Consider the following 27,433-nt stretch of genomic DNA (forward strand, 5'->3'; position numbering starts at 1 on the left):
GTATATATCAAAATTTGAATGCATTATTTCATACCTTGCATATAGAATTTGAGAGCATAAAACAATTTAAGTGATAAGATATCTTAAGGGGATTTAAGAGAAAATATGAGACAAGAAGATTAATCAAGCGAATATTTGAGTTGTAGTTACCAATATATCTTCCAAGGAAAAGAAAAGGAATAAAATGATTGAAGACTTAGAGGTAAATCTAGGTACCCAAGGCAAGAGAAAGGAGTCACTATAGATTACACAAGGTCTTGGAGAAGATAAAGAAAAGGGTACTGGTGATGAGGAAGAAGGAGTTAAGGATACAACCTTAGTTGTAAGAAGGTAAAGAAGCTAGTGGTGACACCCATGTCTCCTCTGGCACCTACAAAACCAAGGACTAGGGCAATAGATAATGCCTAATAGACTACAAAACAAAGAGTAGTAGAGACTACTAAGTCCACTAGATCAAAACCAAAGAGAGGAAGACTGGTTAAAGGACCACCCAGAAGGAAAAAAAAAACCATTGATGATATATGCACCAACCTAACAAAATCTTTATTCTTATCTAGTTTTATATTTGTGAAATATGACACATTGGATAATACTGATAGAACAAGTTGAGGAGGCCATGATAGGTATGATGGAAAGTTACAAGTTAGCTCCAAATGAAGTAGAAAAGAAAATACCTATAGATTTGTATAATAGATTTGTTAAAAGGTGGCAAGAGGAAGAAGAAGAAGAGAAAACAATTAGAATTAGAAAATTAGCCCAAGGTTATGCTTGATCTATCACAAGAATAGAAGGATATATTTTTGGAAAGATATAGGAACAAATTCATTCCTAAATTTAGAATCTTTATGTTATTGAAAAATAAAACTAATGTTGTAATTTAGCAAAATGAGCTACTTTGGAAGAGTTTTTTTTGGTCTCATAACAAAAGAAGCCACACAAGAGAAAGACACTAAGACTATAATTATTTAGATGTGAGAGTAATGAAATGAGTTCAAGTGTGCCAATTCCACAAGGAAACATGTCACAAGTTCATGCCACCACCCCTAACACTATAGAGAAACCCTAAGATGAAAAGAAGGAGGAGCTAGAGAAAGAATAAAATGATAAGGATACTAGTGCAGACATTCATAGGAAAGGTCAAGATGGACCAAAAGAGTCTAGACATCACATTGAGGTAAATAAGGAGGAAAATAAAATAGAGGCAAGTGCTACTATTATTGTCTTTAGCATTGTTGTACACACAAAATTGAGCAACAACACTTCTACACCTCGAGTAAAGAAAATAATAAACGACCTCTCTCTAGATATTGAAGTTAGTCTAGCTGAATTTTTTGGGATGCCACAACTGGATTTTGTGAATCTCACTCTTGAGAAAAAAATTTCCCACAAGAAATTTTGGCAAAGAAAATTAAATAGGAAGAGTTGAGGAGAGAACATAAAAAAAGGCAGGTATTGCATGATGTTAAAGATATTTTGTTGAGGCATTTTATATTCAATATTTTAATGGGAAAACCCCAATAATTTCCCAACTTGTAAATATTGTTGAGAAAATAAATGCTCTAGATATTGATTCAATAAAAAATTGATGGATTGGTCTTCAAAGAAATTTGAGAATAAGGTTGTAGACAAAGTTTTTGTAGCAATTACTGAGCAAAAAGTTCAATTGAAAGAATGTGTGTAGAATACAAATGAACTAATTTAGAAAGTACAATATATGTATAATATTTTATGCGATGTGAAAATATTCACAAGTGATCTTCAGGTAAACATTGAGTAGATTCAAGTTGATATGAAGATAAAAAGGGACACTATTTTGTAGCTAGTTGAATCTAGCACCCAACACTACAATAAGTTATTGAATGCTCAAGGAAAATTGGATGAGCTTTAGGTAGTTGATATTTCAAAATGAGATCATAGTTGATCTATATTCAATCAAATTTGATACCTCATTTGGAGGTTAAGTAGAGAGAAATCAAATCAGCCCAAGATCTTATCAATGAAGATCATAATATTTCAGCGGATGATAGTTTCATTGATTTCACAACTAGGGTATAGTTGCAAAATCACACTTTGGAATAAGCAATAACCACTTGGGATCATGTATCTTTTATGATCATCCAAATAGACAAACCTTTTATTAAAAAATATGGTTTGATTCCACCCATTCAACCCCAACAGTAGACATGAGTGACAAAACATGGTAGAATGTGTAATGATGATAACATATGAATAAAAGAGGAAAAGAACAAGGGGATTGTAATGGTGTTCCAATAAGGTCAAAGTATAGAAGCTAATTAGAATGTAGAAGGAAAACACAAAAATAGGGTATGATATTGAAACAAGTAGGCTACTTAGAGTCGTGCGTACATATTTTTGACATAAATAAAAGTTTTGTAGTTCTATTTTTGAGCTAATCATAGGCTTAGGGGGAGTACTCATATTTGTAACAATTTAATCATGACAAAGTATTTTTTCCAATAATGCCAAAGGGGAAGATTGTTGGTCTCTCTAACTGTTGTCGTCTTTAGTGTCAAACACTTAGTCATTTATGAGGTAGAGTGAGATGATCATCACAGTGATTGAGCTACTCTATATAGAATAAGTCATGATAAAGATTTATATAAATATGAATGTATCAAACTCTATAGGAGTTGAGTAAGTATATGGTTGCTAAATATTCTCAATGCAAGATGAGTCTAATGTAAATCGAGTAGTTTGAGAATGTTGAGGCCAAGTTGTACAGAAGGTACTAAGCATAGTAAAGACTGAGTGTCAATAGCATAAACATTTAACGCCAAGTATCAGAAACAATAAGCATCAAGGAATGTAGAATTTACATTCAAGTCAAGAATTATACAAACTTTGAGGTAAAATTTTCAAGTCAACATGGATGTGATATTTTATATTTGTAGAGTATTTCATAGAAAGTTTTACACTTTTTATGACATGGATCACAAATCCCTATGTTCTATGATCAACAAATCAGATGGATAGGCAAAAAAAGGAAGTATCTTGAAAACTCTTTTTGAAATATTTAAATAGGTAATGGCTTGACCTATTTTGATATAGATAATGTTAATAGATAGATGGTGGTGAAGAGTATGGTGATATGAAGGAGAAAAAAAAGATATTCATATTCATGTGTGAATGTGTGCACATTGAAGAAGACATAAAAAGTTATACTATTTTGGAATAGAGAAAGTGGCCTGGTCAAGCAATGAAGGAAAGAAAAGATTTATCAAATCAGAGATCATATCAAATTGGAAAGAGGAGATCCAATACCGGCTTATTAGAGCAAACCAAGAATAATTAATTTTAATAGATTGAGTTGGTCTTAATAGATCATTATAAATCTCCTAACACAATGCTTACTTTTTTGTAAGTGTGAAATCCTCTAACAGGGTGAGATCTAATAGTCTCAAAAGATTTTCACAAGGTAGACTCCTCATAGGGTAGATCATTGATATAGTCAAATATTGTTGCCCTAATAGGTTAACTTTATTACTATAATAGTGAAGATTTGTGGGTGTCATTCCCACCTTAGTTTTACATTCATATTGAAGTGCTTCTATGAAACCAAAATCTTTGTGGCATATGCACATGATTGATAGATTTTATCTATACTTTATTACTATTTTATTATATAAGTTAAGCACGCATAAGAAATTGGATATGAGATTCTAAATGTGGTAAATACATTATAGAATTGTTGAAAAGGTTAAAGTGTTACAAACCCTAATTCACTCTCTTCCCCCCATCTTAGTGTCCAATTAAGACTTCCAATAGGATCTAGCCTTTGTCCTTTTATACACCAACTACTTATCTCTCACTTCTATAGTAATCCACAACTATTGCACCTTCAGCTCTACTTCCTTCACTCATTCTAGGGATGAAGAGCTTCTCTCCATCCGCTCCTCCTATCAAGGAGTCTTCCTCTAGTATCTATCTATGCATTGTCTATGTACTAGTATCTCTTCCTCCTCCATATCTACTTCTATTCCTCTTGTCCTTGACCTAGTAGATGGATGATTAATACAAGAGGCACTACCTTTGGTCTTATCTTAGCTTCCTTCTCCACCACCTTCCCCATCTCCAACATCCATGTTGCCTCCTTCTACATTGGATAGTCTAACTATAAGATTTTTGAATCTTGAATACATATAATCCCTCATAAATCTCCTACACTAAGGATATTCCCTTGTATCTACTATGTCTAGAAGTCCTAACTAATCCATTATATTTGTCTCACCTCCTAGGCACACAAGTCATACCTTAGCATAACACTCCATCATAGGGCCTTGTTATTAGGGTATCTAAAATACGTGGTCACCTTGGTTTTCATATCCTACTAGCTCCGAGATTGTCTCAATATGTAGTTGATAATGAACCACTCCACTAGCCTTGGATGATTTCCTAACAATGACCTACTGTAGAACATATAGGCCAACTCATCTTATGCTCCATCCCATTGATTGACCTTTCTTTAAGGTTTCCATGTCACAAAAATGGTATCATCAAGCTTCTTCCTCTAGTAGGGTGCATCTCTAACTTGCATCTTCTAGATGTAGCCAGAGTACCTAGATATATAGAGCCTCTCCGACTAACTAAACCCTAGGGTGGATCATGATGATATTCTCCCATGTACATACTTGTGCTACCATAACCCTTGGTGACCAACTCTTCCCCTCTCTATATAATATGTTGTGAAAATATCTTTACAGGACACATAGAAAAAATGGGCCCCATGCCATATGATGGAGATGAGACAAAAATCCATCATTGAACAACCCCACCCATACCAAAAGTCCTTTTGGCTCTGATCACCACCTAGTAGACTTCTAATTAAGGAACACTTAATCATGACTATAGGAAGATAATAAGGGTAATCCCTAATCATCTAATCCTAAAGGATGAGTTGACCAAGGATGGTGTCATCATGAATTACCTACTGCATAGATATTGTTCCCTTTGTGGCAGTAAGATCAAAGTAAACCAGCATAACATGACATGACATATAATAGTATCTATCATGGGTATCTCATTAAAAGGGAATAAATGAAATATACATGAAAGGATATAGACACTCATTGGCTCTTCTTTCTATGGAATCCAAAGAATCTTATACACATCCTTAACTATGATAGTTATCTCTCTTGTCAGAAAGAGAAAAGTATTATGGTTTGAGTGAAACCTCTTTGCTAGGAAAATCAAGAGGCCATGGATTGGTCTAATATGGGGAAAATATAGAAAATATTCAAGGCCAATAGTCATGAGCATTAGAAAATGTCTTTATTTGATAATTATCTCACTAGATGTAGCCTCACATGATATGGACATCTAATCTATACATCTAGAAATACTCATTATGACCAACCAATAAAGCAAAAATGTTAGATATCATCAAAATGATATCAAGAAATCTCTAAGAACATCAAGGAATCACTCAAAATAATCAACAAGTCCAACTAGTCAACATGAAAGAAATTAAACACAATCAAATAAAGTTTTACAATATTTCATAGACTAGCATAATATCATACAATATTTTGTCTAAAGCTATACGACACTTTTTGTTCATTTGACATTTTGTACCCCATCATACAACTCATGGGTTCTTGTCATGTGACTTTCTACTAGACTATTTTGAAATAGTCTACCAATTTAAGGAATATAATATAATATCCCACCTAAGGGGATACAACATTTTAAACATATGTGTGAAATTTGAAAGAAATGACCTAAAAAATGAAATATCTTAAAACATAAGCCAAATCAAGCTTAGTTTTTTTATCACTTATCGACTTGTTGTAGTTTGATGAATGGTTATACAATTACCTTATCTTAAAATTATGTTTGTACACTAAGAATTTCATGACTTCTCTCTTAAGGATTTTAATTTATAAAATGACAAGTGTTAAATAATTTGAAAATAACCTTTTGGACCCCTTAAACAACATTTTGACCTAATTTTTTGAAGTCTCAAAGTTTTTATGAAAATCACACCTAACCTAATTTTGATTTTCTAGATCCATTTTTGGGATTGAAATAGAAATCTAACTTCATCTTGACTATCAAAATTGTAATTAAATTTATTTTCTTCTCTGTGTAGTTGGCTAACCCTTTTGAGTTCAAGTTTTCAAATATTTCAAGGAAACCATTACTCCATCATTTCTATATATTCATCACCTTCTCTTTTCTATTCCATCATAATTCTTTGTTTGACCTAATTCTCATGTTTCATTATCTCAGTCAAATTGGGGTACATTCTCAATGCCTGGTGGTCAAGCTTGGTTTTGTAATCTCTATATTGCTCATTTATCATTATGGACCTTATATTCCCTCAATTTGATCAAATCAATCTTTTCATCCATGTCCTCTATAATATTTTGATTTTGATCTCGAGAGGCTGGGAATACCCAAATCTTTCAATGCTGCAAATTGATTATGCTATGTTGTCATTTACAAGGGGCATCACAACTTCATCGCTTCCATACATTTGGAGATCCTTCAAATCCTTTTCTTCTTTGAAAAAACTTTTTCTAATTTCTCTTGGAAAGACTAGTTATCATCACATCACATAAGTTCTAGTATTTTCTTATGTATCAATCTTTGTTTCACTATTCCATTTTTGCTTTGAAGTGTGCATTAGAATTATCTTACTAACCTTTATTCACTAATAGTTCTAGGTTAGTCATCGCATTGCACTCCATCCAAACCTAGTTTAGAGTCAAATCTCTTATCATCTTGACATGATCATTCTCTAACTTAATTTTTTCCCAAATAGCTCACACATTCGTAAAGAAAATGGCAAATGCAATCACCCAAAAATGGTCTAGTAAACTTTAAGTTCCATTTTTGGTATTTTAATCTCTATGATAGAATACATCTTATGCTTAGTCATTTTTTCATATTTATCAATCATTTATCCTTGATTAAGTCATCAAATAATTATTTATTTTATTTTATCCTATAATTTGACCACCTTATCCTATGTCTTTATTGAATTGGAAGAACATGCTCCCTTTTAGTTAAATAAGTCCCCTCTATCCAATGTGTGCACATAAATGCAAAATTTTTAATTTAAAAATAAAAGAAAAAGACTATGTCTATGCATTGAATTTATACTTTCGAAGGTGAGTGAAATATATTTTTCATCTTAATCTCCTCCACACATTTTTTCCCTCTTAAACACAACCATTGATTTTTCCTCTTGGGAATCTTTTGAACAAAATCAAAACAAGAATAATTCTCCACCTTTAACATTTCATTGTCTCTTTCTCTTTAAAAGGAGGCTCTCTCCTCACTCTCTCATATCTCATGTTTTTTCTATTGCTATGTTTCCACAGTTTCACTTGATTTCTTTACCACTTGGGCACTCTTAATTACATTATTATTTAGTTTACTTAAATTTAAGATTATTATTTTATTTATTCATTTCATCTTAAATAACACAGTATAATTAGTTGGATTTTGACTTGGTAACCTATTAGCTTAGTTTTCTTTATTTATACTTTCATTTTTTATAATAATTTAGAGTATATTTTGCATCAATATTAGCTCACTTTACATTTACATATTCACTTCTAAATCAATGAATACTTGTATCTCTTTGCATATACTCCATTGAATTTTCCATCTTGTAGTGCACCTTATAAGGGTCACTTATCTTGGTTCATTTGAGAGCCACAAGCATCATATCTCTTTCATTTCTATTTTACATTATACATAGGAATCTATAATATGATCCTTGAGATAATCCTCATCATGGGTTCTCTCAAGTGTAATGGTTTATACAAGTGTACCCTATAACCAACAACAAACCTTGTTGTAAAAATCACCTTAATAGGTGTTTCATTTCATTAGAATTAGCTTCTTTGTATTTCTTCATGAATTGTGTTTGCCACATAAATCCTTTTTTTAATCATGCCAATGTTATTTGTATTTCTTTATTATACTTTCCATGGTTATCACTACATACAAAAACCCACAGAGCTCAAGTAGTGGTTTACGGTTGTTAATTGTTTACTGATAGTTGAAATTTTCAATATTTGTGAATGATTAATTGATTTAGCCTCTTACTTATTCAGCCTATTAAAAAAGAAGGATCATTACACCTAGTTACTTGTTAATCCTTCTTGAGCATAATGACTCATAGTTAACCTTCTGACACAACATAAGAGATAGGACCAATTTTACTAGCATCCAATTTGAACTAGTGAACACTATCTTTTATGTTACAATAATGTTGAGACACATTTTTTTAAGAAACTGACATACTTAATATTAATCAGTTGAATTTCCTTTATTAACATCATCCATTAATGTTCATCTACTCATCAAATATATTTTTAAACATCTTTTGCATGTTATCTTGTGCTGCAAAAGTTAGTGCCATAATAAGGAAATTGTATTGCTTATCAACTCTTAAGAGTATAATCTATATATTGATATAGGCAAGTATTCTTGATGGATAAAGCTTTAAATTTTCTTCCATTTAGAAATATAATGAATGTAATTATAAATTTAAAATAATATTACAATATTTTTATTTATTTATGAAGATTTTTTTAGTTCTAGTATAAGTTTATGTAATTGGTTGGATGGTTGCTAAATCCATAACTAAAATCTCTAATAGATACATTACATAAATGTACATATAATAAATGCATGTTGGTAGGATGAAATTTTAAAAAATAATAATAATTAGAAAAAATAGGATGGTTTAAGCCAAGATTAAAAATTATTATTATGTGTTGTGATTATTTATAATTATTTATTAAGCTTGAGTAGACTCAAAACCAAGATCTCCTAGATAAGAGGCTCACAATTCAGCATTGCATTGTAGGCTCTTGGCTAAGAATAAATAGGACTATGGAGTATGTTATGACCCTTTCTTTTGAATTATATTAGATTATTCATTGAAAATATTAATTAGTGCACTAGAAAAACATGGAAAGTTGATTGGAATGGAAACAAATTATAAGTTGAATAAATATTTGTTAATTTATTTATAAATACAACGTAAAATAAGTCTTATTATTATCAAAAGATCTTTAGGGATGATAAAAATACACTAGGGGTGATCTTGAAGAATAACATAGGGATGTTAAAAAATACTAGAGAAGTCTAAGGATGACCTGGAATACTTTGAGGGATCCAAGACATCCAAATATGTAGAAAGGATTAGAGATGAGAAAATTCAAAATTTAATATCTTAGCATTTTATAAGTTTTAATAATGAACATTTTTAGAGCCCTTCATAGTACAATTCTATATCAAAATAATCTTTTGGTCCCTTAAAATAAATACCCACAGGCTTAATTTTAAGGGACTAAAATTAGAGCTCATTGATACCTTCTTGATGATGTGAATGGCTTTACATTTTAGGTAGAGAGAAAAATTATTGCTATAGCAAGTTGATCATCCAAATTCCTATCTTTTGAATTATTATTAACTTATTTTTTTTATTCTAGTTAGCAAAACTATTCATTTAAAGTTCATAGAATTGTAATGACTCTTGATATTCTTGATAAGTATATAAATTCTTTTCGACTAAATAATAGATGACTTTTGATGCATACAATTATTGTTATTATTTTTCTCATTGTCCATCTTTCTCAATAATACTTGAATCTTTCTATACACCTCTTATTAAAAATGAAGTTTCCTTTGCATTCAAATTTTAAAAACTAAATAATTTGTATTAAAATATTAAAAGTACAATGAATTTATGGGTGGAAGAGTTACATGCAAAATAGAAATAAAATGTCTTGAACAATAAAACTTTTAGCTTGATTTAATATGTGATAAGGAAGGATGTTATATGCTTTTCTAGTTGGATGAATACTATCCCAAAATTATAAATATTTATAAATATTATGACATTTATTACTTAGTTTGTTGCAAAGTGGACGTATTTCAATATGCCTTGTCCCACAACAACCTTTTCCAACTTCTTCAAACTCTATCCAAAATAATAATACATCCTTATATAAGTACAATGTTACCAAATATTATAAATTTAGTTATTAATGGATTAAAATGATCAACTACTATATCTTTGAAATATGGAGGAAAATAGAATTTTACCATAGTGATTAGGATTTTGGATCATGTCGAGTAACTTGTTGTATATATCTACATAAAAAAATTGAAGACCAGGAAGAGTTTGCTTTAGGAAATCTAATAAATTTGCCTAATTATTGTTGTAATGAATTTTAATATTATTTTGCTCATCAACACAAGAACCTTTGAGTAAGTTATGTAAAGTAATTGTTGTAGGAAAACTACCAAAAGGAGGTAGCCTAATGGCCATCAATTTAGTTGCTCCTTTGTTGTTAATACCCTTTCCACAATTTATCCAAACTATAATATCTATTAAAACCCTAAAAAATGAATCTTAAGGAAATATTAACTCATTATTTTACCTTAATGAAGGATTCAAGATCTTGTAAGAGAAGAGTTCAAAAATGTTTGACACTATACCATGCACGTGTCAAAGGATTGCTATAATAATTAATACAATAATCATTCGTCCCCATGCCTACACCAAAAATGCACCTTCTATAACCTTGTTAACTATTGGAAATACAAGAGGAGTAACTAAGAGGGGAGGGGTGAATCAGCTACCACAAAAATATAGCCCAAATCTCTTAGATGTTAGTACAAAATAACCTCGTAAAACTAAACTCTACCGAATCTTGGAAAAATCACAGAAAATGCTATAACTTAGTAAACACTGAAAATGCTCAACAAATAATTAACATGCAAATCTTAAGATATTATCTATGTTTACTATTACTTTAACATAGGTTCAAACACATAAAAATTATTATGAACACATTTGACACTAATATTTAACATGGAAACCGAATTTGGGAAAAACCACCAATTGCAACTAGTTACTATTTTTCACTCTTTTGAAGTGAATCCTATTAGGATCCAACCCTGTTAAAGGTTAAAAAACACACTATTAGGTGTGAGCCTGTTAGAGCATTTACCACCCTATTAGGAGTGGTCTTGTTAGAGGTCTTTGGACAATGCAATTGAAATGCCAACTTGTTAGAGGATTTACAAATAGCTATTAAGAAAACTCTATTAAGAGATTTTGATCACTACTACAATGGTTAAAGAGAGTAACAATGAAATGACCTAATTTGGGTAAAACTGAATTGCTAATTATAGATCTTAATTTTAGCTTGTATACTTGATCCTTCTTGATTGCATAATTATTTTTCAACATCACCAAGACATTTTGTTTATCCTTCTGATTCACTTCCTCTTAGAATCATTAAATCTTCAATTATATTCCATTCACACACACTTTTAATTCTCAACTTGACCTTATATTTATTTCTTACATGTTGTCAAGTCGACTAGAATATAACTTAGAGTAATTAATATTCATCTCCTCAATCAGCTAGGACCAATAGATAAATCAATTGAGATTAATATGCCAAAACAAGAAAATCCTTTGTTAGCCAACCCTACTCAATAAAAACTAACTTAGAAATGGTTTTCCTATGTTAACCAAGTGAACTTGATCGAAACTGCATATTCATAAAGTTCCTTTAGTAACCAAGTGAGCTTGGTTAATGCTGGTTCCACCCAATATTTCCTTCATTATTTGAGTGAGCTCAATTAACACTCAAATTTTGAAAGCCTTTTATTTGATGCTTGATTGAATAGAGTCGATATTGTCTTCTAAACTAGGCAAACTCTGGAATGCTTAGTAGACACAGAAAACCATCTTCAATGTCTGAGTGAGCTTATTATACACTAACTGGTAATGATATGACATTTTTTGTAACATCAAAGACAATACACAATTAATCAATTGTTCCAAAAATCTCTCTCTTTGGCATTGATGGCAGTACAACATGTCATAATACAATGAAAATTTTAAAGCAAGAATAAAGTAAGGAATTATCCTTAGATTCATTATGATTCTCATCCATGAGAACTCCCTATATCAGTGTGAACTCTTTCTTCCTTTGGTTTCTACCCCTGTTAGAAAACTTCTATTTACTACAACTTCTTATGATAAAAAACTCTTCCTTTGATATCAAACCAAGTTCATTCTCCCTTTGTACATTTCCTTACAAAATTTCTATGAGATATGACATCAAACTTCTCCCTCTTTGACATCTCATGAAAAAGATAGTAATTAGTGAATATCAATGTACCTCAAGTACTAATTCATTTACAATATGCCCTTGTCAATACTACACCAACTGATTGATCTTCAACATGCTCTAGTTGATGCATCACTAAACTTCATTTAGTGAGCTTCAAATAGAGGAATGACCCCTATCTTGCCTCTTAGATATAGAAATACATTCTTAGGTAATGTCTTGGTGGATATGTCTGCAATTTTTTATTTTCTATTCACATATTCCAACCTTACTTCTTTATCTTGTACCAATTCTCTTAGGAAATGATATTTCATAGCAATGTGTTTTGTTTTGGTATGCATGACTAGATTCTTTGATATATTGATTGCACTGGTGTTATCACAATATATAACTACTAGATCCTTGATCTCTATCTTCATACTTGACAACAGTTTTTTGAACCAAAAAATATTAGAATAATTGATTATTGCTACCACATATTCTGCCTCTTCTATGGACTAAGAGATACAATTCTATTTCTTTCTTGTCCAAGACACTAGTCTTTTACCAAGAAAGAATGCTACACCACTAGTAATTTTTTTGTCATCAATACTTCCTACCCAATCAACATCTATGAATACTTTTAAATCTAGATTGCCTCCTATTTTATACCATAAACCATATTCTTTAGTAACTTTTAGATACCTCATGATTCTTTTGGTTTCCATCATGTGATTTTTTTTGGATTTGCTAAGAATCTTGCCACCATACTGACTACTGATGCAATATTAGGCCTTCTATGCACTACATATTGCAATTTTCCAATCATTAATATGTATGTGGTTTGATCTACCTATTTGAAATCATCATTTTTGGAAATTTTATTTTTAGTAGACATAGGGGTTCTAACTGGTCTTGAATCTTCCATTCCAAATTTCTTTAGTATCTCCTTGATATATTTAGATTGAGTAATGTAGATACCATATTTCTTCTGTTGGATCTATAATCCAACAAAGAATTTAATCTCTCTAAACATAGACATTTTAAATTTTTTACTCATTTCTTTTGAAAATGCCTAGCATAAGTCATCATTTCTTGTGAATAAAGTATCATCAATGAATAATTTTTCCAGCACAATCTTTTTGTTTGGTCCTTCTTTGATAAACAGACTATTGTTATCATTTTTTCTTTGAAAACCAATTTGTACCAAGTAGATATGAAGTCTTGCATACCAAGCTCAGGAGATTTTCTGAGACCATATAATGCTTTTTGTAATTTACAAACTATATCTCTTTTTCTAGGATCTACAAAACCTTCAAGTTGTTCAATGTAGACTTCCTCATTGTGAATTCTAGTTATGAATGTAGAATTTACATCCATTTGATAAACTTTAAATCTTCTATGGGCTACATATGCTAGTAAAGTTCTAACACCTTCTAATCTTGCAACAAGAGCAGAAGTTTCACCATAGTCAATACATTCTTCTTGAGAATAGCCTTTACATACCAACCTTGCTTTGTTTTTGGAAACTTTTCCATTTTCAACTAGCTTATTTGTGAATACCCACTTAATGTGAATTACATTTTCATCCTTGGGTCTAGGAACAAGAGTCCAGGTTTTATTTTTCTTTATTTATTCTATTTCCTCATTCAGTGCTTCAATTCAACTTTCATTATCCAAAGCATCTTTAACATTTCTAGGTTCAAATTTAGCAAGTAAACATGTACCTTTCAATTTGTTTCTTGTCATTATTCCATCTAATTTGTCTCCAATGATCTAATCAGGTGCATGGTGCCTTCTGACATATCTTGCTAGCAAAGGTTCTTTGGATTTGGAGTTTGTTTTACTAATTTCTTCATGAACTTCAGTATTTATATCAAGTCCAACTATGTGTGACTCAGGCCCATTAGACTTAGTTTTCTATAGTAATAACTCGGTAGCCTTTGATTGCAACTCGAGTCCTTCAAACTACAACTTGGGTTGCACTATCTGCAACTCAGTAGCTATTGGAGATTGTGGGGAATCGTGAGGTGAAGCTTCTTGTCTCACTGATAGATTTGATAGGGTATCAGATTCATAGTAAATAAATCTTTTATAATCCTCTAGCTCCTTTTTGCTTTCTTCTTCACTCTTTTTTGCAACTTCATCAATTCTCACATGTGCATTTTCTATGATTTTATGAGTAGACAAATTCAAAAATTTGTAATCTTTACTTCTATAGGAGTATCCTAAGAATATACCTTCATCTCCTTGGACATCAAATTTACCTTTTCTAGATTCTTTCAAGGTATAATATTTGCTACCAAATACTTTCAACTAACTTACATTAGGTTTGTAGCCATACCATAGTTCATAAAGAGTTTGGTTTGAGTCTTTCTTCAGATGTACTCTGTTCAAAGTATGTACTGTAGTGCTGATTGCTTCCTTCTAGTATTTGGCTACAACATTCTTTTCTATCATTCGTGTTCTTGCACAATCCATGATGGATCTATTCCTTCTTTCAGCTATACCATTTTGCTAAGGTGTACAAGGGGCTCGTATTTGTCTTTTAATTCCTTTTTCAATGCATAATTTATTGAATTCATTGGAAATGAATTCACCACTATTGTCTAATCTAAAACATTTTAACTTCTTTCTAGTTTCTTTTTCTACTCTTGCCAGATACCACTTGAATTTTTGAAAAGCTTTTGATTTTTCTTTTAGATACAATATAATCATCATTCTAGAATAGTCATGAACAAAAAGAATGAAAAAATTATCTCCACTAAAAATCTCTATTCCAGTAGGTCCACATAAGTCCACATGCACAAGCTGTAAGACTTCTTCAGAATGATAGTTCTTTCTTTTGAAACTAGTTTTTCCCATCTTACAAATTTGATAGTTTTTGCGTAAACCTATACTAGGTTTCCTCAAACTAGGAATACCTTTTACTCTTCTTTTTTTTTTTTGCTTATTTTAACTAGATTATCAGAGTTTACATGACCTAATATTTTTTTCCATAACCATCTTTCTGCTACTTGAGCAATAAAACATGAACTTTTACTAAGATCTAGATAGAATAGGTTGTCTTTTGTTTGTTTTCCAGATCCAACTAGATTTCCTTTTCTATCCAATAGTTTGGCCTTCCCATTCATAAATTCTACCTTGAATTCAATTTCATTCAACTATGCCACACTTAGTAGATTATGCTTCACTCCTTCAACCCAATAAGCATTATCACATATAAGTTCATTGGTTAATGAGATACATCCTTTTCCTTTTATGCAACAAGGTTCATTATTTCCAAATCTCACACTACCACCATCATAATATTCCATGCACTCAAACCTTTTTTTTTCTACAGTCATATGATATGTGTAGCCACTGTCAATAATCCATGTGTCATTTTGGCTAACATGAGAGATAAGTGGCATCTCATCTCCTTCATTATTAGATTCATCTTTTACAACAATATTTACCATTCCATCCTCACTGTGATTAGAATATTTAGCCATAAGACAAGATTTCTTACCTGCGTCCTTGTAGTCCTTATAGTTTTTGAATTCCTTCTTGACTAGGTAATTATTTATTTTCTTTTCATCCTTGTTTTCTCTATTTGGGCACCTTGCAATAATGTGTCCAATTTCTTCACAAGAAAATTAGATTAGAGGAATCTTACCTTTGTACTTTCCTCTTCCTTTGGAATATTTCTTTGCAAGTAGGGCTTCAATAACTTCAAGATCACTGTCTAAACTTTCTTCTTCTTCTTCACTTCTTGATTGATTAACATTTGATTTCTTACTCTCTTTTTTGAGGGAGAGTTCAGCTTCAAATGCAGACTAAAAACGTTTGGAACTAGGAACATAGTTATCATAGTTATCCAACTCAAAAGTTGTCAATCTTTTAGCTAGAGCATCCAAATTTATATTGCTATTTGGATCACATCTAATTTCTTGAATAGTAGACACTCTAATTTCATAGATAGGAATAAGGGTTCTAAGTACCTTTCTCGCAACTATTTTTTCATCAATGTCTCCTCCAAATGCTTTGATTGTACTCACACTTGCTTTGATTCTTTCCACATATTTTGCAATCTTTTCATCTTCTCTCATTGTCATTTGATTAAATTGTCCTCTAAGACTTTCTTCTTTAGCTCTTCTTACATTATCATCTCCTCCATAGATGTCTTCCAATTTAACCCACATATCATAACCTATAGTGCAGTCTTTGACTTCATCTAATTCAACATAATTAAGAGAAAATGCAATGTCAATCATCACAATGTTATGATTTTTCTTTTCAGCAGTATCTTCAACTAATAATGTACCAATAGGAGTCTTGTATTTAGTATCAAGATACTTAAAACCTAAATCAGTGATATTTGTCAGATGTAACCTCATAAGTCCTTTCCATGTTGCAAAAATGTCTCGGTTCAACTTGGTAATCTCTCTTCTATAAGACATCCTAATCTTTAGCTTAGGTCCTTGAAACCTTCTCTACAAGCACCAAAAGATTTGATACCTATTGTTGGAAACATAAGAGGAGTAACTAAGAGGGGAGGGTTGAACTAGTCACCAAAAAAATATATCCTTGATCCCTTGCATATCAATACAAAATAACCTCTTAAAAACTAAACTCTATTGAAGCTCAACAAACACATAGAAAATGTTGTAGCTTCGTAAATAGTGAAAATGCTTAGCAAATACTTAACTTGAAAATCTTAAGATATTATCTATGTTTACTTTTATTTTAACTTAGGTGCAAACACATAAAAATTAGCATGAACACATTTGACACCAAGATTTAATGTAGAAACACAATATGGGAAAAATCACTAATTGCAACTAGTTACTAATTTTCACTCTTGTGAAGTGAGCCCTGTTAGGAGCTAACCCTATTAAAGGTTACAAAATACACTGGTAGGTGTGATCTTGTTAGAGGATTTAATCACCCTATTAGGAGTGGCCTTATTATAGGTCTTCAGATAATTTAATAGAAATTCCACCTTGTTAGATGATTTACAAATGATTGTTAAGCCAACTCTATTAAGAGATTTAGATCACTTCTACAATGGTTAGAGGGTAAAAATCAAATGACCTAATTTAGATGCAACTAAATTGCTGATTAAAGATCTCAATTCTAGCTTGTATACTTCATCCTTCTTGATTGAATATATCTTTTTAGCTTCACAATGATATTCTACTTATTCATCTGATTTTCTTCCTCTTAGCATCATTAAACCTTCAATTATTTTCCATTCACACACACTTTTAATTCTCAAATTGACCTTATATTTACATCTTTCATGTTGTCAAGTAAGCTAGAATATAACTTAGAATAATTAATATTCATCTACTAAGTTGGATAGAACTAAAAAATAAATCAATTGAACTTTAAAAAAAGAAAATCCTTTATTAGTTGACCCTTCTCAGTAGACGCTAACTTAGAAATGATTTTCTTGTGTTAACCAAGTGAACTCGGTCAACATTGCATATTCACAAAGTTCCTTTGGTGATTGAGTGAACTTGGTTAACACTAGTTCCACCCAACATTTCCTGCATTAACAGAGTGAGGTCGGTTAACACTCAACTTTTTTAAGCCTTTTTTTTTATGCCCAAGTGAACTCATTAGATACTATCTTTTGAACTAGGCAAACTCTAGAATGCTCGACAGATAGAAAAAACTGTCTTCAATGCCTAATTGAGCTTAGTATACACTAACTATCAAAGAAAACACACAATTAATCAATTGTTCCAACAGTTAACATCATTCTTTCCTAGCATTCGTGCAAGGTTTTTTTTTATAGATCTTAAAATCATCCAATTGTTGAGATATTGTCATAACACCCTACAAGAAAAAAATTCATTTGAAGTGTTATGGAAAATAAATAATACCTTTCCCACAATCTTTCCATTTTAAACCACTAATTTTAAATTATAAAATCCATTAAATAAATTTTCCATACAAAGATTAGATGCACCTTTAGCATCATGACATAATTAGTTGACAAATGAAAGAACAACTATTTTTATTTTCAATTAATAAAACAAGATTAAAAAAAGATGCTAACTTTAGAGATGTGTTTCTCTCCAATTGTTTATTATAGCAAAAAAAAAGCATGAAATCCACCACTTAGAAACACACTATAAATATGCAAACTACGTCTTCACATTGCCAACTCTAGATCATAAATTTGGTAGAGCCAACATTTTCACTTAAAGTTTGTGACAAGTAGCTTAAGTCATTTGAGCTAATCATGATTTAAATTTTTATGGCATAAACCAGTAATTATTAATAATAATATCACATTTCTACAATTCATTAATAAGTATCAATAAATTTGTAGATTATATTCAATTGTATAAAGAATATAATGGTAAGAAATTCTATTCTTTCACTTTCTCTTTCTAATAGTAGATAAGGGATTGTGAAATATAGACACAATCAAATCTAGAATTAAATTGATATTTAATAATTATTACTATTTTACTCGTATAAATATTATACAAATTTATGATTCAGAAAAACTTAAGTAAATAAAATTTTATAAAAAGATCTAAGTACTCAAGTATCACTAACTCGACCATTCTATAATAATCCAACTGTCAAGATGGTACTTCAATTTCCATTTGAATTTATATTTTTAAATGTTATTATAGAGTATGGTCTGTCACTATCTTGAAAGTCGAATTATTCTAATTCATGTTTTTTTTTGCATGTTCAAAACTTGTATTTAGTCCCTATTGTTCCAAAATTGAAGCCCTCTCTTACCAAAATTCAAGTCAAACACATTGGACAAAAAACTTATTAGTTGCACTCTTCCTGAACTCACTCAATATTCATTGTTTATTTTAGTTGTTTAAAATCTATTGACGAGACTAATTTCCATGGTTTTACTGGTAGGGAAGTTTTTTTTTTTTTTTTTTCAAGTGATATTATACTGAAAAAATTAGGCAGTATAAGAAAATTTGTAGGGCTTTATAGGGTTTGGTTCTCTCACAAACCATAGATTTGGTCACTAGTCTTGACTTAAAACTTTTACAATCATAAAGACTATAGATCACATGCTTTGTCAATTAGTGCCCTTTCCTTGATCTACTAATGCCATTTTCCTCTGGTTGATTCCCCCATTCGAAGGAAAACATATAAACTAATGCCTTCTCAAACTAGTTAATGGTATCTATCCTTGTAAGCTTTTTTACAAGATATATGCTAGGATCTATTCACTTAAAGGATTTTAGAATTACTTTTGAGATTCACCTTGTAAGAGGATTTCAATATTCAACCCTATTAGGATCATGCAAAAATGGTTATGAGTGACCTTATTAGAGGATTTCTCTTGTCAAACTATTAAAATTAATAAATAATGGTTGATCTAAAATTTGCACTTAGTGCATGAAAGATCCAAAAAAATCCTGATCACTTCTATATCATAAATTTCTTTTGACATAATTAGTTTCTTCCATAATAACCAAAAATTACACCAACTCGTACTTTACACTAATCTCTCAAACACACTTATATTGTTCTTAGGGTGGCGGAGTAACTCTAAATGTGTTACCCTTAGTTAACTTCAAAAATAATTTAAATTTAATGAGAGAGTATTAAAACCTTGAATTTTTTTCCTTGATAAAAAATTAATCATTGCTAAGATCTCTTATTTCTTTTAAACATCATACTCTTCACTAGTTTATTAAATCTAGATAAGTATACTCTATTGGTTGACTAAATTTTATAGCCTAACCATCATCAAACATTCACTTCCTCCTATGTTTCAATAAATATTATTTTACAAGTAACTTCTAATGTTTCTAATAGACATATATCCTAAAAACCAATTAACATAATTTGTCAAAATATATTACAATACATCTATTTTACTAGAATTTTCTATATCTACTTAGTATACACCATACTCAACAAATTTGTTTATCTAATCAATCAAGTATCAATAATTTAATTGATCTATAACCTACAATCATATATTTTATAGAAACAATATTATATTAATGAAAATCCATCCAATCCTATCACACACCATCATCATCATGAAAATAGTTCTTGGTTATCAATTATCTTGTACTTCTAAATAACCATATTTTCTCCTTCATAGCCCTATATATTGCATTTATCAGTCACATTGGTAGAATGAAAAATCAATTACAATAAATGTTAGAAAGTGAGGTTGATAGTTTTAATTGATCTTAATGTTTATCCTTCGATTGTGGTATTTTGGTAGCTATGTATCAAAAGGATTGGTATATTAGTGTATTAGTTACATATTGATTAGATTTTAAATTGATATGATGTCTATTAGTATTTTACTTACTAATGTTTGTACCTAAAATTATTTATCTTTTTGTGCATCATTAGTATATCTTCTTGGCACTACCAAATATACTTAGCATATAATGTTTCATGGCCCTTCATTTTGTGTCGATACTTTGTGTAGCGCATGATTTATGTTTTTGTTAGGAAAATCTCTTTGTAATGTGTTTATTATAAGTGGTGGTATCAACATTCATGTTTCTATTTTAGTGTATTAGAATATTGGAGGAGCATTGTATTATCAAGGAGTTCACATCTCATTATCATTGCAAGAATATTTAGTGTGACCTATTTCAAGTCTATTCTATATCCAACATATTTAAAGACTGCACCCATTATAAATAGAGTCTCACTTCAATTTCATGTGTAGGTATACATTTGATATTCTTTAATGTGATCTATATGTGATGCAAGTGAAAATATACTCATTTAGTTAATTTAAGTAAGTGTAGGTAGTAGTAGATTATATTGCTAAGGTATTAAGACTATACTCTACGGTGGTTCTATCTTAATCTTTCATTTACTATCTATAAGCCTATTTTGTATTAGTTGCGAGCCCTATTATATTTCTAAGGAGTATCTACATTGGTAGTTAGTCCTACCATGTAGTGTACCCCTTACATAAAAAATCACCTTACTACTATGTTTCATTTCATGATAATTAAGTTCTTTGTGGTTTCTCACAAATTTTGTTTTTCACATGAATCTTAGTGTTGGTTAGGTCACTATTTTTTTTCTTTAATTATTATACTTTCTATGATTATTGACTATATACTTAGGGTCAAATTGGTTGTTGATACCAAATATCCCAATCCTCCACCCTCCAACAAATTAAGATGGAGAATGATGTCAATGTTATTGATTTTGATGCTAAGGCTGAAGTGGATAGGAGAAGATCCCTACGGGATAGGAAGAACTTGAAGTAGGGTAATCCTAAGGAGAAGAAAGAGTGCACCATTAAATTAGATTCTATGGTTAGTGAAATTAGTAAGAAGCCTACGAAGCAGCAAGAAGGAAGGCAACTTGTGGGAAGTATATATATGATGATAAGGAAGAGATTGTGAGTGAAGGTCCTGAAATAGGGTGTGATTATAACCCTATGGATAGCCACTTAAGCCCTATTCCCTTCCATGTCTCTAAAACTCTAAAGAGTGAAACCCATACCATGGAAGCTACATATACTAGGGTTAACCATAGGGACCATACTACCATTACTTCCTCTACATCTCAATGTAATAAAGGAAAAATAATTATACTTATAGAGATGGAAGTAACTTGAAGGTGTCTTCGGTGATTGTTGTTCAAGGGTGTTATGACGATAGTCCAATGTGTTGGAGGAGAGCGTCAAGAAGCTCATGAAAAGAAATGATAATTTGGATTAGAGGTTTAATGAGGTGGTCAACTTAACTATCAATGTGATCTACTTAGGAACCAACACACTTCATCTCATGCATATTGAGAATGAAAAACTTTCTACCTTTGCTAGTGTGGACACCACATCCTTCTCGTATTGGTTCCTAGTGGATGATTGGCTCTGTCTACTATTGAAAAAACCTGATAAGGAAAGGAAAGAGAGCTATTTCTTTGTATTTTTATTTCACTTTTTTATGTTGTTAATTTACCATGATTTTCTTGGATGGGCCTATGTTATTTAATAGTTGGACTTAGATAAAAGTTATGGACTTTATTATAGCCACACACACACACACACACACACACACACACACACGTATATTTGTATATATATGTATGTATGTATGTATGTATGTATGTATACATATGTAAAGATATATATAATGTATATATATATATGTATGTATATATAGATATATATATATATATATATGTATCTATATATATACATATATATATATGTATATATGTATATATATATATATATATACATATATATATACATATATGTATACATGTATACATATATATATACATATATGTATACATGTATACATATATATATACATATATGTATACATGTATACATATATGTATGTATATATGTATGTATATATATACATATATGTATGTATATATCTATACATATATGTATATATATATACATATACATATACATATAAGTATGTATATGTATATATACATATATGTATGTAGATATATATATATACATGTATGTAGATATATATATATATACATGTATATATATATACACACACATGTATGTAGATATATATATACATACATGTATGTATATATATATATGCATACATGTATGCATATATATATATATGCATACATGTATGCATATATATATATATATATATGCATACGTGTCTGCATATATATATATATATATATATATATATACTTATATGTGTGTGTGTGTGTATACATACACACACACACACACACACACACACACACACACACACACACACACACAATTTTCACTATGTTTGCTAGCCTGCTAGTCATAGTATTTGTAGAATTTGGGACACATGTGAGGTTTTTTTAGATTAAGAAAGGGGGTAGGTGTTTCAAGTGATTTTCTCTTTTTGTTTGACTTGTTGTTCTAGGTGAGCCCTTATTTTTGGTTGCTACTTAATATTAAAAGCTATATACTTAAAAAACATAGATCTTAGGTAGTGCTTTATGGTTATTAAGCATCTAGCAATATTTAAAAAATTTCAACAAGTGTGTGTGAATAATTGACTCACCTTATTCTTAGTTATTCAACATATTAAAAATGAAGGTTTGTTACACCCACTTATTTCTTAAGCATTCTTTAGTCTAGGGACTCATATTTACCCTTCAAATACAATATAGGAGAGAAGACAAAGCTCTCTAGTATGTTCATATGAACTAGTGAACATTATCTTTTATGCTAGAAAAATGTTAAGACATATTTTCACACTAATTTGGCATTCTTAATATTAATTATTCACACTTCCTTTTCCAACATCATGCATCAACATTCATCTACTAAAAGGATATGTTTTTGTTCACATATTTTTGTGATCTCATGCTACAAAAGTTAGTACTATAATAAGGTAATTGCTTTGCATGTCATCTCTAAAGAGTATAATCTATATATTATGATAAGCACACATGGCTGAAGGATAGAAACACAAATTTTCACCTATTTAGTAAGATAATGAATCTAGTTATAATTTTAAAATAATATTATTATAATTTGTTATTTGGTACAGAAAATTTTCAATTCTATTATAATTTATGTACTTAGTTGCATGGTTGGTTAATCCATATAACTAGACTCTCTAGTAGATAAATTACATTAAATATCCATATAATCAACATATATTGGTAGGATGATATAAAAAATTAAATTAATAATCAAAATAAATAGGACCTTTTTTTTATTCGTAAGAGGCTAAAACCAAGACTAATTATTATTATGTTATGTGATTAATTATTGTATATTAAGCTCAAGTAGATTTGAACCCAAGACATCCTAGATAATAGGCTTACAATTCACCATTGCGTTGTTTCTTACCTAAAAAGAAATAGGCCTATTGGGTATGGTATGACCCTTTCAAAATTATATTAGAATATTCATTTATAATATTTACTAATCCATGAAAAAAAACATGGAAAGTTGATTGGAATGGAGAAAAATACAAGCTAAATACATATTTTCTTATTTATATTTTTAAGATTATGTAAAAAAAGTCTTATTCTTATCAAAACTACTATAGGGGTGATCTTGAAGACAAGTCTAAGGATGTTCCAAAATGTAAAAGAAGTCGAGGATGATCCACAAACTTTGAGGAATCCAAGACATCTAAATATGTTAAAATAATTCTACATATGAAAAATTAAAGTTATAATATCTTAGTATTTTCTATGTTTTACTAATCAACATTTTTAGAGCCCTTGATACTAGAATTTTACTTCAAAAACATCATTTGGCCCCTTAAACTTATTTGTTTTATTATAGTTAGAAAAATGTTCATTTAAAACTTGTAGAGTTATAACAAACTCTTGATATTCTTGATAAGTATATAAATGCTTCTAGACTAAATAATAAATGACTTTTGATGCATATAATTCTTCCTATTATTTTTTTATTGTCCATTTCTCTCAACAATACTTGAAGTTTTCTATGTACTTGGTATTAATTTTTCTTTTTTTTCAATTGGATTCAAATTTTTAAAAGAAACTAATTTATATTAAAATGTCAAAGTACAATGATTTTATGGATGGAAGGATTATATGGAAAATAGAAGTAAAATTTCAAACAATAAGGCTTTTAGCTTGATTGAATATATGATAAGCAAGGAAGTTATAAGCTCTACTAGTTGGGTGGACACTATCCCAAAATAAATGTTTAGAAACATCTTGACATATATTACTTAGTTTGTTACAAAGTGGACCTGTTTCAATATCTCCTGTTCCACAACAACCTTTTCTTACTTCCTCAAAACCTGTCCAAAATAATAATACATTCTTATATAAGTTTGAATGCTATCAAATATGCATAAATTTATTTATTAATTTATTAAAATGGTCAATTACCACATCTTTTAAACATGGAGTAAAAAATAGAATTTTACCATAACGATTAGGATTTTGGATCATGTCTAGTAGCTTGTTGTATATATCTACATAAACAAGTTGAAGACGAGGGATAGTTCGAGTTTGCTTCATGGAGTCCAATAAATATTGCAAATTATTGTTGTAATGAATTGCAACATTGTTGTGCTCATTGACACAAGTACCATTGAGCAAGTTATGTAAAGTAATTGCTGCAGGCAAACAACCAAAAGGAGGTAGCCCAATGACCATCAATTTAGTTGCTCCTTCCCTATAAATACCCTGTCCACAATGTATTCAAACTAAAATATCTATGAAAATTCTAAAAATGAATCTTAAACAAATATTAACTTATTGTTTTACCTTAATGAAGGATTCAAGATCTTGTAAGAGACGGGTTTGAAATTGTTTGACACTATACTGTGCACGTGTCAAAGGATTATTATAATAATTAATAAAATAATCATTAGTCCCCATGCTTATACCAAAAAATGCACCTTCTATAACCTTGTTAGCATCATGCTTTCCTACCACTCGTGCAAGCTTTGTTTTATAGATCTTAAAATGATCCAATTGTTGAGATATTGTCATAACACCCTACAAGCAAAAATAAAATAAAATTTTGTAGTGTTAAGGAAAATAAATAATACCTCTCTCATAATGTTTTCCTTTTAAACGACTAATTTCGAATTATAAACCCATTAAAGAATTTTTCGGTACAAAGATCAGAATGCACCTCGAGCGTCATGACATAATTAGTTGAAAAATGAAAATACAACCATTTTTATTTTCAATCAATAAAACAAAATTTTAAAAAAATGCTAACTTTAGAGATGCATTTTTCTCCAATTGGTTATTATAACCCAATAAAGAAGCATGAAATCCGCCACTTAAAAACACGCTATAAATATGCAGATTACGTCTTCGCGTCGCCAATTCTGGATCATAAATTTGGCAGACCCAGCATTTTCGCTTAAATTTTGTGAGAAGTAGCTTAAGCCGTTTGAGCTAATCATAATTATTATGGCATAAAACAGTATTTATTATTAAAAACATCAGATTTCTACATTTCATTAGTAGATATCAACAAATTTTGGTATTCAATTTTATAAAGAATATAATGGTAAGCAATTTTATTCTTGCACTCTCTTTCTGATGATAGATAAAGAAATGTAAAAAATATACACAATCAAATTCAAAAATTTATTAATGTTTAGTAATTATTATTATTTATTAATGAAAGTTACGACTCAGAAAAACTCAAGAGAAAAAAAAGCCAGAACCTAAACCACCATTAAACATATGCCACAGCATCAGTGATAAAAAAGGAGTGAAAATCCAGAGACTCCACTGCAAAAGCTTCAACTACTCAAGTATCACTAGCTCGGCCATTCTATAATCATCCAGCTATCGAGATGGTACTTTAATTTCTATTTGAATTTAGATTTTTAAATGTTACTATAGAATATGAACTATGTTAAAAGTGTTATAATTGGCATGTAAGAATTTCAATTTAATGTGTTATACCAAAACATCATTTCATTACTTGTATCTAGTCCCTATCGTTCCAAAATTGAAGCTAAAAAGGAATGATGGTGTGCTCACCAGAGGTTTAGAAGTAGTGTCATCAAGCCCTGCACCGGCCGAACCGAAACAGGTGCCATTCAGCAGGTGTTCTCCTTTGAAATTAGCATCCAAATATGCAGGCAGCTCGTCCGAAAGTCCCATCAAATCAACTGAATATCAAAATTAGGTTGCACAAAATTAAATCAGCAGAGAATTAAAACATTAATAAGCATATTAAGATTCGGTAAGAGAAGAATTTTACATAGCATATCGGTTACTAATCTTCCGTTTGTGAATCTTCCTGTAGCTTTGCGGCCGGGAAAATCTACACCGTAGGGAGGAAAGTTGGCTTTCACGACAGTTTTCAGCTGATTATTATTGCCTGAATCGATGGTTGAGTCCCCAAACATGTAGAATGCCCGCGGCTTGCCATCCACTCTTGCAGCCCAACAAAATATTAACCCCAACATAATATTTTTTACAAACTCCATTGACCTTCCCAGATTTAGCTATGGTTCGCTGTTTATAGCTCATGCGATCGGATAACCTCTCTCGAGCTTTGTATTTATATATGTATGGCTGTTTTTTTTCTGATTGATTTTCGTGAGCATGCAAAATACGTCATTATTTGTTCAATATAGCTATGCAAAGCCGAAATTTTCTTAATAATAGTTAGAGTTACTGAAAATATACAAAATATGAAGGCTCATGTAATTCGATCATTTAAGTAGGAATGAATCTAGAAAGCATGCCTAATACGTCATCAGATTTAAAGTTAGCTTCCTAAATAAAGACTTCATGCAAGGCCGATTATCGGCAGTACTTATTGTATGCTTGCAATCTTGCTTGAACAAAATTATCTTGCTTAAAACTATATTTTTTAATAAGAAACACAGAGTTCTACTCGCTGAACTCAC

General features: G+C 30.3%; 1 protein-coding gene across 3 annotated transcripts; it reads right to left on the reverse strand.

Annotated features, from left to right (window-relative positions):
• Positions 1–24,648: 24,648 nt before the first annotated feature.
• On the reverse strand, positions 24,649–27,188 carry LOC149563153 (GDSL esterase/lipase At5g45960-like). 3 transcript variants are annotated; one of them, XM_089823976.1, is made up of 5 exons: positions 26,779–27,188; positions 26,556–26,686; positions 25,314–25,547; positions 24,971–25,232; positions 24,649–24,841 (listed from the first exon to the last, which is right to left on the reverse strand). In XM_089823976.1, exons 1-5 carry the CDS (start codon positions 27,005–27,007, stop codon positions 24,651–24,653), a joined length of 1,047 nt encoding a protein of 348 aa, XP_089680102.1. In that variant the 5' UTR covers positions 27,008–27,188; the 3' UTR covers positions 24,649–24,650. The 3 variants fall into 3 exon arrangements, with proteins under 3 accessions (XP_089680102.1, XP_089680104.1, XP_089680105.1); XM_089823978.1 differs by lacking the exon at positions 25,314–25,547; XM_089823979.1 differs by lacking the exon at positions 24,649–24,841 and having other exon boundaries at positions 24,977–25,162.
• Positions 27,189–27,433: the final 245 nt, after the last annotated feature.

Source organism: Cupressus sempervirens, chromosome 4 (assembly GCF_028749045.1).
Source record: "Cupressus sempervirens isolate cs-2001-9-10 chromosome 4, ASM2874904v1, whole genome shotgun sequence".
Taxonomy (NCBI): Eukaryota; Viridiplantae; Streptophyta; class Pinopsida; order Cupressales; family Cupressaceae; genus Cupressus; species Cupressus sempervirens.